The 15,664-nt window shown below is 38.4% G+C and overlaps 4 protein-coding genes and 1 pseudogene across 7 annotated transcripts; 3 read left to right on the top strand and 2 right to left on the bottom strand.

Annotated features, from left to right (window-relative positions):
- Nucleotides 1-61: 61 nt before the first annotated feature.
- On the top strand, nucleotides 62-1,028 carry LOC104746270 (transcription termination factor MTEF1, chloroplastic). The gene has a single exon (XM_010467716.3). The coding sequence runs from the start codon at nucleotides 62-64 to the stop codon at nucleotides 917-919; it is 858 nt and encodes a 285-aa protein (XP_010466018.2). The 3' UTR covers nucleotides 920-1,028.
- LOC104746272 (uncharacterized) lies at nucleotides 993-7,720 on the bottom strand. Its single transcript, XM_087488389.1, has 22 exons — nucleotides 7,496-7,720; nucleotides 6,694-7,025; nucleotides 6,262-6,365; nucleotides 5,981-6,049; nucleotides 5,721-5,781; nucleotides 5,351-5,490; nucleotides 4,751-4,940; nucleotides 4,512-4,573; nucleotides 4,223-4,311; nucleotides 3,681-3,753; nucleotides 3,539-3,598; nucleotides 3,297-3,443; nucleotides 3,164-3,202; nucleotides 3,012-3,049; nucleotides 2,848-2,934; nucleotides 2,578-2,743; nucleotides 2,319-2,396; nucleotides 2,082-2,218; nucleotides 1,779-1,855; nucleotides 1,591-1,660; nucleotides 1,330-1,395; nucleotides 993-1,244 (listed from the first exon to the last, which is right to left on the bottom strand). The coding sequence occupies exons 1-22, from the start codon at nucleotides 7,553-7,555 to the stop codon at nucleotides 1,113-1,115; spliced, it is 2,277 nt and encodes a 758-aa protein (XP_087344515.1). The 5' UTR covers nucleotides 7,556-7,720; the 3' UTR covers nucleotides 993-1,112.
- A 113-nt stretch (nucleotides 7,721-7,833) lies between these two features.
- On the top strand, nucleotides 7,834-11,257 carry LOC104746269 (putative 1-acyl-sn-glycerol-3-phosphate acyltransferase 5). 2 transcript variants are annotated; one of them, XM_019237202.2, is made up of 4 exons: nucleotides 7,834-8,050; nucleotides 8,522-9,176; nucleotides 9,257-9,387; nucleotides 9,495-11,257. In XM_019237202.2, exons 2-4 carry the CDS (start codon nucleotides 8,623-8,625, stop codon nucleotides 9,935-9,937), a joined length of 1,128 nt encoding a protein of 375 aa, XP_019092747.2. In that variant the 5' UTR covers nucleotides 7,834-8,050; nucleotides 8,522-8,622; the 3' UTR covers nucleotides 9,938-11,257. The 2 variants fall into 2 exon arrangements, with proteins under 2 accessions (XP_019092747.2, XP_010466017.2); XM_010467715.3 differs by having other exon boundaries at nucleotides 8,032-8,148.
- Nucleotides 10,814-13,924, bottom strand: LOC104746268 (putative pentatricopeptide repeat-containing protein At3g18840 pseudogene; annotated as a pseudogene). The gene is made up of 2 exons (XR_015582220.1): nucleotides 11,815-13,924; nucleotides 10,814-11,284 (listed from the first exon to the last, which is right to left on the bottom strand). The product of XR_015582220.1 is annotated as a putative pentatricopeptide repeat-containing protein At3g18840 pseudogene (transcript).
- Nucleotides 13,925-14,080: 156 nt separating this feature from the next.
- Nucleotides 14,081-15,664, top strand: LOC104746267 (F-box/kelch-repeat protein At3g16740). Of its 2 annotated transcripts, XM_010467713.3 has the most exons (2): nucleotides 14,092-14,939; nucleotides 15,079-15,664. In XM_010467713.3, exons 1-2 carry the CDS (start codon nucleotides 14,248-14,250, stop codon nucleotides 15,098-15,100), a joined length of 714 nt encoding a protein of 237 aa, XP_010466015.1. In that variant the 5' UTR covers nucleotides 14,092-14,247; the 3' UTR covers nucleotides 15,101-15,664. The 2 variants fall into 2 exon arrangements, with proteins under 2 accessions (XP_087344514.1, XP_010466015.1); XM_087488388.1 differs by having other exon boundaries at nucleotides 14,081-15,664.

The raw sequence follows: 15,664 nt of genomic DNA, 5'->3' as shown, positions 1-15,664 counted from the left end.
AACCGGTTTAAAAAATAATTTCTGGTTTATTAATTATAGAAATAGATAAAATCGAACCGGGATGAGAAGAAAGAGTGAAGAATCGGAGGATATGGCTGTTATTGCTTCACTTCATCTTCAACCTCTCCCCTCTTTCTCATCGTCGTCTTCTTCTCCTCCTTCTAGCTCTAAACCTCTCTATCTCAAATTCCAAACCTCGCACCGTGAAAACCTTAGACACCTCTCTTCTCTCGGAATCGTTCCACAGAATCCCCGACTCGCTCCTCCGGCTAATGATCTTCCCGTTATCCTCTCCGCCGTGAACTTCCTAAAATCGAGAGGAATCTCCGACGAAGATTTCCCGCGCCTCGTCTTCCTCTGCCCACAGCTCTTCTCTCCCACTTTCGACATTTCTAAACTCGTTCCCGTCTTCGATTTTCTCACCGGCGAGCTCGGAGCTTCAGCGGAAGAATCCAGGGGCTTAATCGTAAATTGCCCCAACATCCTCCTCTCCGACGTAGAGTATTGCTTGAGACCGACGCTTGTTTACCTAAAGGAGCTAGGGTTACGGAATCTGAACAAAGCGAGCAAGACGAACGCTCACGTGCTGAACACGAGAGTTGAGAAGCTAAGAGCTAAGATGAGATTCCTAAAGAGCATAGGGTTCGAACACGAGGAAGCAGCTAGAGTCTGTGGGAGAATCCCCGCGATATTTGGATACAGCGTTGAAGATAACTTGAGACCCAAGTTTGAGTTTCTGGTTTATGACATGGAAAGAGAATTGGAAGAGCTCAAGAAGTTTCCGCAGTACTTTGGTTTTAGCTTGGGGAAGAGGATAAAGCCAAGGCATTGGCATTTGAAGAAGAAGAACGTTAATGTTTCGCTTAGTAGAATGTTAATGTGGGGTGATCAAAAGTTCTACTCTAAATGGAAGCCATGATAGCAGAGTAGAGTTACTACTACTCTTCCCTTGTTTTCACATCTGTTAATATTCAAATCTGTATTCAGAAATCTGAAAGAAATAAAAGTGAATTGCATTTCAAGGAAAAGTGATTCTGAGTCATATGGAAAAATGTTGGGAGAATCAAAGAATATCTAAATCCTCGGGTTCCATCACAAACTCTCATTTAAAGTTACTGACGAATTACAAGATCGATATCGGCACCAACTTCTGCAATCTTGGCTTCCTTAGAGGCTTTTGCTGATTTCGCGATGCTCTCCACATCAAAGTCTATAGCTATCTTCTTCACGAGACCTTCAAGCATCTGTTGTTTCAGAAACACACACCGATCAATATTATGTTAATTAACAAGAAGATATATTACTCTCTACTTGTTTGCGGAAACTAACCAGTGACCCGATTGCTACCAAACTCCGGAACTTGGAATCGACATCTGAAGCTTCCTCTTCTGCAACCTGTATTAACTTAAATCTTTTAGTACAGAAATGATAGTAAACTATTTGGTACATTGGTCCCTCTCCCATTTTATTTTGATCTAAGAGATTTGTGCAAAGTACTATAGACAAACAAAACAGATGAGATTCAACTAATTGGCGAGATATGAACTGGTTATATGTAATGATGGTTAAAAGCACCAAGTTTAGACGCACCTGCAATGCTGCTGAAAGGACTTGAGCTTGACCTTCTTGATCCTTCTTCTCTATTAATAGCACTGCATAACTGAGGAAAAACAAAAACATAGATTACGGTCTGATCTTCTCACAGAGAGTATAATATAATTTAGCTACAATTTGGCATGAGTCTAAGTAGAACAAAAATTTACTAAGAGAGATCTTACTTGAGAAGCAATGTCGAATATGCCAACTGCAGATTCTTATTTGGGGATGAATAACAGTTTGAGAAGGCATCAAGAATCTGTATTGATGGACACCACATAAAATAAGATGAGTACCCATACCCATGGAACCACTTCTTTAATATAGTCATAATAAAACACACAAACACAGATGTCCTGGCACTATGACAGATGTATTCATTCAGCTATGGATACTAGACACAGGAACCAAAAACTCCTCCTCAAGATCATCACAGATTCTAATTATTATGATATAAAACCATATATAAATGAAATAGCACTTACTTGACTGTGATGCGTCTGTAGCCAGTAATGAAATGAAGAATTCTTGAATAGATTAACCAGGACACGAACAGTTGTTAAGAGATTTGCAGGAAGAGCTGAATTTTCTGTGACTTTCTTTATCAAATCCAAAAGCAGGTCTGATTGAATAATAGTAACAGAAAGATACAAGTTAATAAAGGACATTAGCTGGTACTCTCCTTGATGTTGAGAAAGCATAGCTCTACGAGAGATAATTACCATTGTTGTTTTCGACATGCTTAATAAGTAGACTTGCTCCGTGAGGATGCAAGACAAGCATTCTGACTATATCAGTGGCTGCATATTCAAAAATCATATATGTAAGCGCTTGACCCAAAAGCAAAACAAAAGGCTATATCAACAATAGACACAATAATAAAGTGGCTTCATAATATTAAGAAACGTATGGCTACCCTCAGGTGCTCAGCATGTAATAAATTGGTCTGTTTGACTAATTGATTGACAAAAGAAGACTAACCAGGAAACATCATTGCAGGTGGCCATGCTTGTAGCACTTTCAAAAGTAAAGCAATATCCATGTCAGCAAAATTGGTGGAGTGGTAGTGTGATGTGTCCTTGAGTATAGTAATGATTGCGCCTACTCTGGATACTTCGACTTCTGTCAGGGACTTGTCACTATTTACCTTCAAAAGATGGAAACGTTGTAGAAACATAAAAACCAACCATAGTATAAGTAAAATAATCACTAAATCATTTTGTGTGCCAAACGTTAATACTAAAAGCTTACCGAGTCAGATCGTAAAGTAGTATTAAATTCTGTCATCTTTTTCAGAATCCCGTCATATTGAGCAACATCGAAAAAAAGCACACCTTTCTGGAGAACATAAGTAAAGAAACAAGGATCAAAAGCTAGAAACATTAAACTGTAATGAAGAAAGAATTCCGGCGTACTTTCGGAATGTGCTTGTATAAAGGTTTTGCCGAAGTTGCTGCAAGAGAGAAGAGTCAAAGCATGAGGCAACAAAAAATATTACGAGAAACAGAGATCCTTTATGGAAATTTAAGTAATATGTGAAAAATAACACAGATAGTGTTGTTCATACCAGCTGTATGTGATGCTTGCCCAGGCACATAAGCATTTGCTGTTACACAAAAATGGCAAACACACAAAATTAAAACAAAATCTTAAAACCAAACTTTCAGACCAAATATTTTCAAAAACATGTGATTTTTTACCGCCAGTGAAGGGATCACGAAACGATGGATTAAAGTTGAAGTCTTTCTGCCCAGAATTTTGTAAAATAAATTCAACAATCTGCTGCCGATATGCAAAGGGAAGATTCTCTTTCAGAAGCCACTTGTCAGCTGCATCATAAGGATTGTCTGCAAACAAGAAAAGATTTAAGTATCATAAACTGAAGCAGTTAACTGTGGTTGCACTTGGAATCAAAACAAGGCCAGTAAGAGCATTCAGGTACCTGATCGATTGTAAGGTAGCTTGCGGATAGGTTCCCCATCACCAATGTCAACATCGAAAACTGAGATAAGAAGAAAAAGACGAATTCTATTCAATTCGATTTTACGAGAATCTGAAGTTTCAGTAATATGTCAGAATCTAACCAAAATCATATTGAACTCCATCGAAAATTGGACGGTCAGCCACACCATCTGGGCCATCAACAACCTCGCCAATCTGAAAAAGGCATGCAGTGAGAACTCAAATCCACTCTACCACATAAGGACAACCTCACCAATCCGTTCATATGCAACCAAATGTTAGAGAGAAATCTATCTCATATCATATCCTGGCTATCCACTTAAGAGATACTGGTATTCCTACTTCAAAAGAAGGACTAGAATTCTAAATCAGAGCCCATTTTTCTCCCAGGTTTTGGGACTTAAGAGATACTGGTATTCCTACTTCAAAAGAAGGACTAGAATTCTAAATCAGAGCCCATTTTTCTCCCAGGTTTTGGGTGCCACACTAGATCAAGCACTCTTTAAATTCATTTAAAACCCTCGCTACTAGCACTGATTGACGATTTCTGGCAGTATATGCTATCATTTTATGATCGGACAGCATGCTCATTCATGGAAACTTACAAGCCTTCATCCGATGGTAACTTTTCAAAAAAAGATAAAAGTTCATTCTCTGGACTTACTTTGTCCCATCTCTGCTCTTTCATACTCCATGCATAAGCAACACCATTGTCTCCTTCCCTTACTACTTTTGTCTGGCCATCACTGGTACCTGAGAATATACATCAAATACGAGAAGATGATGTTACAACTTACCAGAATGCCCAGCTTAATCTATTCAACTTTAATTGCCAGACATTATCAATTACAGCTGGGAAATTATATATGTATTCTCTTGAGATCTCTTTAAAACTTAACCCTTCTACTATATGATAAAAGTCAATAATACAATAAATGGATAATAAGTGGTACCTGGTGACGTCAGAGAATCAAGTCCCGGCAGCTCGTCAAGTTTCACCCCGCCAACCTTTTTCCTGAGATAAAGAACAGCACGCATATACTTTGCAGTTATATTTTGAGTACAAAAGAAGTGAAATCGTACCCCGTAAGCAGGTCATATAATTAAAAAAACATAATTGCCACATGAAAATACTCAATGGACACAAAATTTAATCGATAAGAGTTGAGACAACCATAAATGATCAGATTACCTGCTCAATTTGTACTCAGAAATTTGGGAATCGTAAGCATCAATCTCCATCTGATCTGCAATCACGCCTTGACGTACTGTCCAAACACGAACCACTCCATCTGAACATGCTGTCACAATATCCCCGCTTTCCAAAAACTTGGCATCCCAGACACAGCCTGGGTGTTCCAAACTCTGAACGCAGACTCCATCTGTAACAGACAACAGCAACAAAGTAAGAACAACATCTCAACCTATAATAAATAAACATGCTCTAAAACCATAATATTGGTCTCTTTTCGCTAGTGATATCAATAATAAAATTTATAGCAGACCAATCTTTGTAGCATTTCAAATGGGTTTCTGATCACTTGATACTGTCTGAAATGCTAACAACTAACTTTCCATAGGCAGTAACTAAGTAATCACATTTATAACACGTCTTCCATATAAGAGACATCTTTAATATTCAAAGAAAGCTTTAAGAGCGAGGATCATACTGAAAATTGGAGAGATATTTTCTAAATTAAAACATCTCAGACCTCAGAAAACCTAGAAAACTGTAAAACACAAGTGAAGAACAGCCAAGACATCAATAGATACAAAAGGAACTCATTATCACCTTTCCATATCTTGGCATGGCGATCTTCACTGCCACTAACAATAAGACCAGATGAATGTGCGTCAACTGAATAAACAATGGAGGTGTGGCCAACCATCTCCAGAAGAACTTCCCCACTTAGTGCCCATAACCTGATTAAACTGTTAGGAAAAAAAAAATAGTGATTTACAACCTTTGCTGTGTACAAAGGTATGAAAGACTGAAAAGGAGAAAACCTAAACATCACATTAAAGATCAACACATATAATCCTCAGATCCAAAACTTATCCAGGTCATGCAAAATACAACACAATTCGAGTTAAGCACATAAGGATTCACTTGGACAATGGAATTCAGTAAGGCATGAGTTTGTTGGAATCAAATAACTCACCCATCATGTGATGCGGAAAGAAATCCTAAATCAGGCATCACAGCTAACCCTCTAACAGTATCTGCATCGCAAAAATAAAATTAATTGCATAAGACAATAGTTTCTCCAATAAAAAGGAATTCCTGACAACACGCACTTTACAAGATAGCTATCTGAGTGCAGCTAGTATCATATTCTATCTCATTTTCGATATGTGGTTTCTCATACTGTCAAGGAATTTCGAGAGATACGGAAATTTGAGAGAGGCCAACGAAATTCACCTGTATGCCCTGAAAGAGTTCGCAGACTAGTTTTTCCCTTCCAGAGTTTGAGACTGGCGTCACTTGAACCTGGTTATAGCAAAAATGACTTCAGTGAAAACTATGCTATCAAGCATGATCAAGGAGAAGTCTATGCATCTTAAGACCAACCGAAAAATCATTAACATAAGCTTGCAGAACAATCAAATTAGATAAAAACAATTGATTAAGGAAATATTTGACATCAATGAACTAAAAGAAAAACAGAAAAATCAAATGACAGCTTTAGCTGGATGATGTACCTGATACAAGCTCACCAGATGGCAACTTTATCACCGCCTGGATAGGCGACTGGTGTGCCTCCCAAGATTCAACGAGCTGCCCATTTCTCCATCGTTTCAGAGTTCTTCAGATAACAAAAATAAACGGGAACTTAAGTTACACTACACAACAGTAGAGAGTAAATCATATTTTGATAGATCTCTTTAGCCCCGTATTACTAAAGCGAGTAAGCTACTTAAGACAATGCACACAGCTAACACTCGTAAACCCCTTAAGAGTTATGGTTAAAAATCATAATATAATATCCCATATGGGAGATTAAATTACTGGGAAACAGTGAAGGAAAACTCAGGCTTAATACACTCACTGGATACTAAGCAAGAAACATTATACTCTGAACAGTTAAGTAAGTTTCATACTAAAGAAATTACATGAACAGGAGAGGGACTTACTGGTCAACCGAAGAGGACACTATATCCTCGTTATCAAGAGTAACACCAGTGACTTGCATCTGATGACCCTTCAATGTCTGAATATTCTCTCCATTAATCAGGTTCCAAACAAAGACGAAAGTATCCATACTCCCAGAGACAAGTCTTCCTTCAGGGTAATCATCAGTTGGTGGAATCCATGCAAGTGGGCCAACGAAGCTAGTATGACCCAACAGAATCTTAGAAGATGTATACTTGCGCTTGTCAGATGGATCCAGCGACCAAACCCTTATGGTCCTATCTCTTGATGAAGTAGCTATATTCTCATCACTACAGACACATATCCCACGAACCTGAAGATGTTGATAACCCATAAGTTGCAATTAAAATTACATTAGCTCAATAGCATAAGATACAGTTTGAATGAATTTAGAAACAAAGAACGAATCACACCACACCCGAAAAATTTGTATAAAATAATTTCAATGTTCATCAGAATTGTACATGTTAATGCCATTGGCAAGAAAGGTTAAAACATCTAACCCTAATAGATACAATTCTCAAATCCAGTACCCAGTGTCAAATTATATCTGAAAACTTCGCAGATACATTAACCTAATAAGTAAAAACTAATCGAAAACACACTAATTAAATCAGCTCATAGGGTTGAAAGAAAAAAAAAAATTGGATGCAAAGCGGAAGAAGGAAATCGAAATCACGAGGGTGAATACTAAAAACCCTTACAAATATAAGACTTAATTCTGGATAGAATTGATCAAGGAAGAAGCAGATTTTTCTGGGAAAAAAGAAAAGAAGATCTTACATCATCATCGTGGCCACGAAGCTCGCACCTGAGCTTGTACGCGTTGAAATCGATATCCATGACTGAGGAAGGAGCAGTAGATTGAGAGCGAGAGAGAGAGAGAGATACCAAATTGCTGCGCGACTCAAAAGTGACTTGACGAAGGGAGAAAGAAGAACTGATGAGTTTAGAGAGAAGAAACTAATTTCATTTCCTTTTCTTTTTTTTTCGTTTTTATAATAAAACACGTTTAATAATAACCTTTGTGGGCTTTAAAAGCCCGGCCCATTTCAGACAGACTGAGTTTTATTTTTTTTGGTAAGATGATAATAATGAATGGGAAACAGACATGGTGACGTGTAGGATTTAATAATCACGAAAAAGGAGGGGACAGTGGTTTAAATTTCCTCATCTTCCCTTTAGTACTACTTTTCTACGAGAGATACGAGAGAGAGAACAAGTGGCATAAACCGTAATTACACACCACCTCTGAACCCTTTTTCCACAAAACCATCGTAGTCCTTCATGATATTTTATTTTCCTCGGCCATTAATAACCTGGAAGCTCAGTTCTCTGGTAACCTGTCTTCTTCTATCTGGTCTTATTTCTATCAAAAAATTTTATTTTTCCAACAGTGGAGTCTTTTCACAACAGCATTGCCCACTTGTAAAATTGTAATACTCTGTGTTCTTTTTTTTTTTTTTTTAATCCTAACTGGGATTTTAGCTTAGTCTTTGATTATCATGGTGGGCAGTTTTTGTTTTAGACAATGTATCTCTATCTATGTTATGTGTGATGTGTCTGAGAATAAAGCTTCTTCTTTTTTACTTCAAGTCAGATCCTTCGATTCTGTTTTTCAATTTTTTAATCTATACAAATCTTTTCTAACCTCTAGTGTTTTACTATTTATATATAAAGTTTTTCAAAGGAATCCTCAGCTGAATTCGACTTCTATTAGAGATTCTAGACATGGTTTTCATATTCTGTTGATAACTACTTTGCAATCGATTCTTTAATTTAATAAGTCTTGATCATTTTTACCTGCAGGTGACTCTTATAAGTTAATGAAACTTGCGATTCATTGCATCATCGAATAATAGACAACAATAGGAGGGAGGTTAAATAGATTTGTCTTTAAGGTTTATAAAATGGAAAAAAAGAGTGTACCAAACTCTCATACATTGTCTCTGGTTAGAGTGTTGAGAGGAATAATCTGTCTGATGGTGTTAGTTTCAACAGCTTTTATGATGTTGGTATTCTGGGGGTTCTTATCAGCTGTAGTGTTGAGGCTTTTCAGCGTACACTATAGCCGTAAATGCGTTTCCTTCTTCTTTGGTTCGTGGCTCGCCTTGTGGCCTTTCCTCTTTGAGAAGATTAACAGAACCAAAGTTATCTTCTCTGGCGATAAGGTTCCTTGCGAGGAACGAGTGTTGCTCATTGCCAATCACCGAACAGAAGTTGATTGGATGTACTTTTGGGATCTCGCACTGCGTAAAGGACAGATTGGGAATATCAAATATGTGCTTAAGAGCAGTTTGATGAGATTACCTCTCTTTGGTTGGGCGTTTCACCTCTTCGAGTTTATTCCTGTTGAGCGGAAATGGGAAGTCGATGAAGCAAACTTGAGGCAAATAGTTTCGAGTTTTAAGGATCCCCGAGACGCTTTATGGCTTGCTCTTTTCCCCGAGGGCACAGATTACACGTAAGCTTTCCTTCTTCCGAGTATCATTCTTGTTTAGAGACCTTTTCGTTTAAAGCATTTTACCTTGGAACTTTGTGCAGAGAAGCTAAATGCGAAAGGAGTAAGAAATTTGCAGCTGAAAATGGCCTTCCTGTACTGAACAACGTGCTACTTCCCAGGACAAAAGGTTTCGTCTCCTGCTTGCAAGAATTGAGTTGCTCACTTGATGCAGGTTTGTCTTTACTTTTTTTTCTGGTTTGCATCAGTGATTTAACGATACCTGATCCTTTCTTTCCCACTTTAACAAAGAAAACTCTTACGCAACACTTGCACTTGCAGTTTATGATGTGACCATCGGTTACAAAACCCGCTGCCCTTCTTTCTTAGACAATGTCTATGGTATTGAGCCATCAGAAGTTCACATTCACATTCGTCGTATCAAACTAACCCAAATCCCAAATCAAGAAAAAGACATCAATGCTTGGTTAATGAACACATTCCAGATTAAAGACCAACTGCTCAATGATTTCTACTCCAGTGGCCATTTCCTTAACGAAGGAACAGAAAAAGAGTTCAACACAAAGAAGCACCTCCTAAACTGCTTGGCAGTGGTTGCCTTCACCACCATCTGTACGCATCTCACCTTCTTCTCATCAATGATTTGGTTCAAGATTTATGTCTCTTTGGTCTGTGCCTACCTGACCACTGCTACACATTTTAATCTTCGTTCTGTTCCACTTGTTGAGACTGCAAAAAAAAACCTCAAATTAGTTTACAAATAAACTTTCATTGTTCTCAATCCAGATGATGGAATCGTTTTACTTGTGTATTTCGGGGTTGAGAACCAATCCACTTTCTACTTATGAAATGTAAGCTCAAGCTGCAATATATGACTAGCTATCTATTTAAGAATGTCTTCATACATTCATCTACACATGTTACATCATAGCCTGGCAGATTGAGATAATAAAACACAAAATACAATCATAAGAACAATTGACCGCTACATAACTCACAGAGCCACTACAATTTTACCAACCAAAGACAGGATAAAAGACCAACTATTCACATTAATAAATTGTCAAATTGGGATAATGCATCCAAGATATATCAAGTACAAGAAATTACATACTGTATTGTTTTTGTTGCATATGAAAGCAATTAAATTGAATTTGAGGCCACCAAAGAACACCCGTGACAAGTTAGCACATTGGAACATAGTAATGCCAATGTCTCACGGGTCTTCTTACTCTGATAGTATATACTTATATTATATTTAAGTATCATAAGACAGCAAATTAAGAATATTAGATTCATTTTTTATATTTTTAGTATAGACTACCTTCGACATTCGATACTTCCCCTACACATGCTCATGAATGTGGATATTGAATAATATCAAAAGCACATGAAATTAGTTGTGAGATTAATCACAAGAGTACTGTCTTATATGATGCGAGGGACCCATGTTTTCATGTTAAAATGATAAATTTGTAGATCTAAGCTCAGTAGTAAAGTGCCTATCCTCTCTATATAAACCCTATGAAGCAGGTAGCATAGCCTATCCTAAGCTAAGAAAAGAGCAATCCCATCCACTAGTTGCAAAACAATTGGTTAAAAACTCTCTTAAAGTACTCAAAGCCATGGAGCCAAACACTAAGCTTGTTGTTATTACCTTGATTCTTGCCTTGACACTCACGGCAGCAACCGGACAGAACACCTGCGGTATGACCATAGCTGGTCTGTACTCTTGCAAGCCCTATGTGCAGACTAAGAACCCATTGACCACCGACATTGATCCCTTGGGCCCTTGCTGCACTGCCCTGTCTAAGGCCGACTTCCCGTGTCTCTGCAAGGAGAAAAACAAATTCAATCCCTTTCTCAGTGGGATCGACTTTGGCCTTGCTGCTAAACTCCCAGAGAAATGTAAATTACCTGCTGCAACTTGCTAAGACAGGTTTTGTTTTGGAAGGTTTTCGCTTTGTGTTTTGATTTCTTCATGAATTCATGTTTCTTGTACTGGTTTCTGTTGCTGTGTTTTGTTTTGTGTTGGTTTGACGTTGTATCAGTTGTTGTTATCTTAACTGCTTTGTGTTGGTGTTCTTGGTCTCTTCCCAGCTTACTTCAAACTAAATAAAACAAAAAAAAAAAAAAATTAGTAAGAGTGATTGCGGAAAGGAAACATACAGTATACAGTTCACTTCAAATCTAAAACATGTTACAGAGACGATGAGAGATGAATAAAAAGACCAGAGATTCTATTGGTACGCACATGACCTTGTTATCTGGTTGATCACAGGCCCTTCTATCAATGGAAGAAGTTTTCAACAACCAATTTGGATAAGAAAACTTGGGTTTTCTGTTTCTGAATCTAAAACTTTTGAAATACAAATCATATTGCAATACAAGAGAAGAACTATGGGTCATTAGCTTATGCAACAGCTTTAGTTATCCTCCAACAGAAGCAAGTAAAAACAGGTCGAGTTGATTTCCAAAATAAGCAAAAACCTAACTGTGAAATACAATCTATGTACCCAAAAATTAGTGAAACGACATTGCTGACCGTAAATGGCAAACGAAACCTTTAACGCACAAAGACAGAGATCATAAAACCTTGGGTCATGTGAGTATTCTATAATAATGTACAGAAACTTGATACCTCTCTCTTAAATCTTGATTTCAGCTATTTCAGACAAATCCTTGGTCACAAAATGGATCATGGCATATATAGCTTCTGTTTTGGAATGAGAAACATCAGAGGAAGTAAACATATGAACTTGATTATCGATATATGCCTTGCTGCAACCAGAAAATTTTCCTAGCTCCTTCCCTCTCATAAGATTCCGTATACGTTTCATATCATCCCATCTACCAGATGAGGCATATGCATTAGCTAGTTGAATATAACGAGACCCATTAGATCCTTCAATGAATAGCAACTTCTCTTCCACTCCCTTCACAAGCTCTGTATTCTTATTCCAGTTACAAGCATTTAAAAACGCACCAAGAATAACAGCATCTTCATCAACTTGATCAATACTTTCCATAAGTGCTACGGCTTTGTCCAACCTATTGGCCTTTCCATACAAATCTATCATGCAGGTATAGTGACCAACCTCGGGGGATATGTTGTAAACCTCTCTCATCAACTTGAAGTATTTCTCACCTTCTAGGACTAAGCCGCGGTGACGACAAGCTGACAGGAGGGCTATAAACGTGATTTCATCCGGCTTGAATCCACCCCCAGTCATGTCTTCAAAAAGCTGGAAAGATTTGGCTTCATGGCCATGATGAGCACAACCAGCTAGCATGGCGTTGTACATAACTGTGTCTCTCTCGAAGCTACTGTCAAAGACCTTTCCAGCATACTCAACATTTCCGCATTTTGAATACATGTCAACAAACGCAGTAACAAGTTTTTTATCCATGAAAATGCCTGTTCTCAAGCTGTGACCGTGAATCTCCTTCCCAAGTTCCATAGAAGCTTGTAAAGAGCATGCACCAAGGATGCTAACCATGACCAAAGAATCAGGAATTTTGTTCTCCTTGGCTATAATAAATTCACGAGCAAGATCAAGCACAGAACCAGGTTGACCTGAATTGAGATATCCCAAGAACATGGCAGTCCAGACCACAAGATTCTTTTCAGTTAAAGAATCAAATAACCGTTTTGCTTCCACCATCTTGCCCTGAGAAGAGTAACCAACGATCATTGAAGAAGTCGAATACAAGTTTCCAAAACCATATAACAAATGGACAGACTCCGCGTACTTCATGTTTCCACACTTGCAGTAAACATCAACAATTCCACTGCTTACAAACTTATTAGAATATGATCCATCCTTCAATACCCGAGCATGTACTTCTTTCCCAATCTTCAGGCTCTTCAAACTACTCAGAACATTTAGTACAGCTGCGATAGTGTGTTCATCCCATTTCAACCCATGTTTCTCCATACTAACAGCCATCTTCAAAGCTTCTTCTTCATAACCATTCTGTGAATACCCTGAAATCAATGTATTCCACGAAATTGTATCATTCAGTTCTGGATTTCTCCAGAATATACTCAAAGCTCTTTCAATGTCACCTTCTCTACAGTAAGCTGCAATCATTGCATTCCTAGCCACACTATCAACAAAATCAACACGCGATCCGTTAAATACATTACAAACTTCCTTAAACTTCCCACATTTCGAATACATGTGAATGAGAGAACTAATGGCAAACTTAGTTGCATCATTCCCTGTTTTCACCATAACGCCATGCAACTGTTGGCCATAAAACGCATTGGTCAACTTGGCAGAAAGCTTAAGCATAGTAGTGACAGTAAAATCATCTATCCAAATCCCATCATTCTCCTTCCTATGCATCTCACCAAACATCTCAATAGCTTCACTCTCACACCCATCAGTTTTGGCAAACCCTGAAAGCAAAGTGTTGTACGTGATCAAATCTCGTTCACAATTGGCACTTTTGAACAACTCACGTGCTTCCTTTAAGTTGTTGAACTTTAAATAGGCAGAGATCACCGCGTTCCACGAGTAAACGTTCCTCTCAGGCATTTCGTCGAACACGTTCCGAGCTTCCCGCAATAAGCCATTTTTTGAGTAAAGGTTAACGAGCTGGTTCGATGAGATTGCGCTCAAGGCTGAACCAGTTTTAATGGAGCGAATGTGATGCAAAAACCCGTCCTTTAAGCACTTCATGTCCAGTGTCAGAATCTTAAACTCGGGAAAATTCTCTAGGACAGGGGGAGCGACAACTCCAACTTTATTACTGTCTTTAGTTGATGTACTAAATACATCTATAAACTATTGGGCTGAATTTTCTAATTCGAATTATTTTGGGCCACATTAAACGCCCACTAGATTAAATTTTAAAGCCAGCCCAACTTCAGCTAGGGTTTCTGTTATTTCTTCAGATCGGTCGGTAGGCGAAACAAATTTGCAACCACAAAGAGGCAGAACAGAGTGTTGTCTGATTTTTCAAGCTTTAACCCAGAAAAAAAAAAAACCACAAAGAGGAGACTTTCTTCTGACGCTTTAACCCTAAATTATTTGTGTTACATCACGACCCTTGCTTGCTGAAGAAGATGCTGTCTGATCTACCAAGGGATTTGGCAGAGGATGTGCTGATTAGGCTTCCAATGACATCTATGAGAGCTGTGCGATCTGTTTGCATAAAGTGGAACACTTTATGCAAAGGTCGGAGCTTTACAAAGAAGCACCTTGCTCAAGCTAAAGCAGCAGCCACAAGCGAGTTTATGTCGGTTATGGTGATTAATAATCGGGTTTATCTGATGAGCGTCAACCTCCACGGAATTCACAACAACGTTGAACCATCAATAAGCCATCTAGGTAAACTCGTTAGCCTAACCAATTCAGATGGAGACGATTACGATATATCTGTAGTCTATCACTGCGATGGTTTGTTGTTATGCATCACGGAAGACCCCCCTAGGTTCGTTGTTTGGAATCCTTATTGCGGCCAAACCCGGTGGTTCGAACCAATACGCAGACCTAATCCTAGATACGCTATAGGATACGAGAATAGCAAATCATGCCGCAGCTACAAAGTGTTGAGATTCTGTGAACCTTCTCCCGGATACGTTCGGTATGAATTGTACTACATCAACTCTAAATCACCTAGTGATATCATGTCTATCCCTGTTACTATCTTTCCAGATTGGGATATAGAGTTTTATGCACGTGGCGTGTCTCTCAAGGGAAACACTTATTGGTTTGCTCAAGAAAATTGTGTAGGAGACGACGGAACAGAAACAGGGTACCAAGATTTTTTAATCGCTTTTGATTTTACAAAAGAGAGATTTGGACCGCGTCTAAGTCTACCGTTTCACTCAATTATGGAAGATACTGTGACTCTATCTAGTGTTAGAGATGAGCAACTTGCAGTGTTATTTCAGGAAGAGGATACGTTACATTTAGAGATATGGATTACGACTAAGATTGAGCCCGAAGCGGTGTCATGGGGCAAGAAGGTCTTCTTAGCTGTGAATATGAAACCACTCGATGATTATGCATTTGATGTTACAGCAGGGAGTTTCTTTGTTGACGAGGAGAAGAAAGTTGCAGTGGTTTCTGATATTGACAGACGTACGGAGATGGGCTGCTTCGCTTATATCATTGGAGAGGATGGATATTTCAAAAAAGTGGATCTCGGAGACCCTTCAGAAGAGTCTTCTTTCCCACTTATGTGCTCTTATGTTCCAAGTTTAGTGCAAATTGAACGACCTACACGAGGTGGCAAAAGGAAAAGACGAGAAAAAAAAAAAAAAAAACCAGATTCTCGACGACCTCTAATTTATTGATTTCTTTGTTTCCTTTTGTTTTTCATATCTTGTTTGCAATTTGAAGCGGAAAGTATTCTCTTATATATATCCAACTCGCGGATAAGGACGTTTAGTTTGTTTCTCCTCTGTGGATTACTTTCAGTTCAACCAAAATGGTGTTTGCAATAAACGCTTCAAACAAAAGAAGGTGTTGCTATCA

Source organism: Camelina sativa, chromosome 15, assembly GCF_030686135.1.
Source record: "Camelina sativa cultivar CO46 ecotype springtype chromosome 15, ASM3068613v1".
NCBI lineage: Eukaryota > Viridiplantae > Streptophyta > Magnoliopsida > Brassicales > Brassicaceae > Camelina > Camelina sativa.
The sequence above is the reverse complement of the archived record's forward strand: the minus strand, read 5'-3'. Positions and strand labels throughout refer to the sequence as shown.

Bases quoted from the DNA above. Each gene is read 5' to 3' on its own strand.
- LOC104746270 (XM_010467716.3), top strand. From the start codon at position 62: ATGAGAAGAAAGAGTGAAGAATCGGAGGATATGGCTGTTATTGCTTCA.
- LOC104746272 (XM_087488389.1), bottom strand. From the start codon at position 7,555: ATGGATATCGATTTCAACGCGTACAAGCTCAGGTGCGAGCTTCGTGGC. The intron at 5,491-5,720 runs GTGAGTTATTTG...TTTTCCTAACAG, and splicing joins CTTTCCGCATCACATGATGG to TTTAATCAGGTTATGGGCAC. The intron at 3,050-3,163 runs GTATGAACAACA...TCTCTCTTGCAG, and splicing joins GCAAGCATCACATACAGCTG to CAACTTCGGCAAAACCTTTA.
- LOC104746269 (XM_019237202.2), top strand. From the start codon at position 8,623: ATGGAAAAAAAGAGTGTACCAAACTCTCATACATTGTCTCTGGTTAGA. The intron at 9,177-9,256 runs GTAAGCTTTCCT...AACTTTGTGCAG, and splicing joins CCCGAGGGCACAGATTACAC to AGAAGCTAAATGCGAAAGGA. The intron at 9,388-9,494 runs GTTTGTCTTTAC...TTGCACTTGCAG, and splicing joins GAGTTGCTCACTTGATGCAG to TTTATGATGTGACCATCGGT.
- LOC104746267 (XM_087488388.1), top strand. From the start codon at position 14,248: ATGCTGTCTGATCTACCAAGGGATTTGGCAGAGGATGTGCTGATTAGG.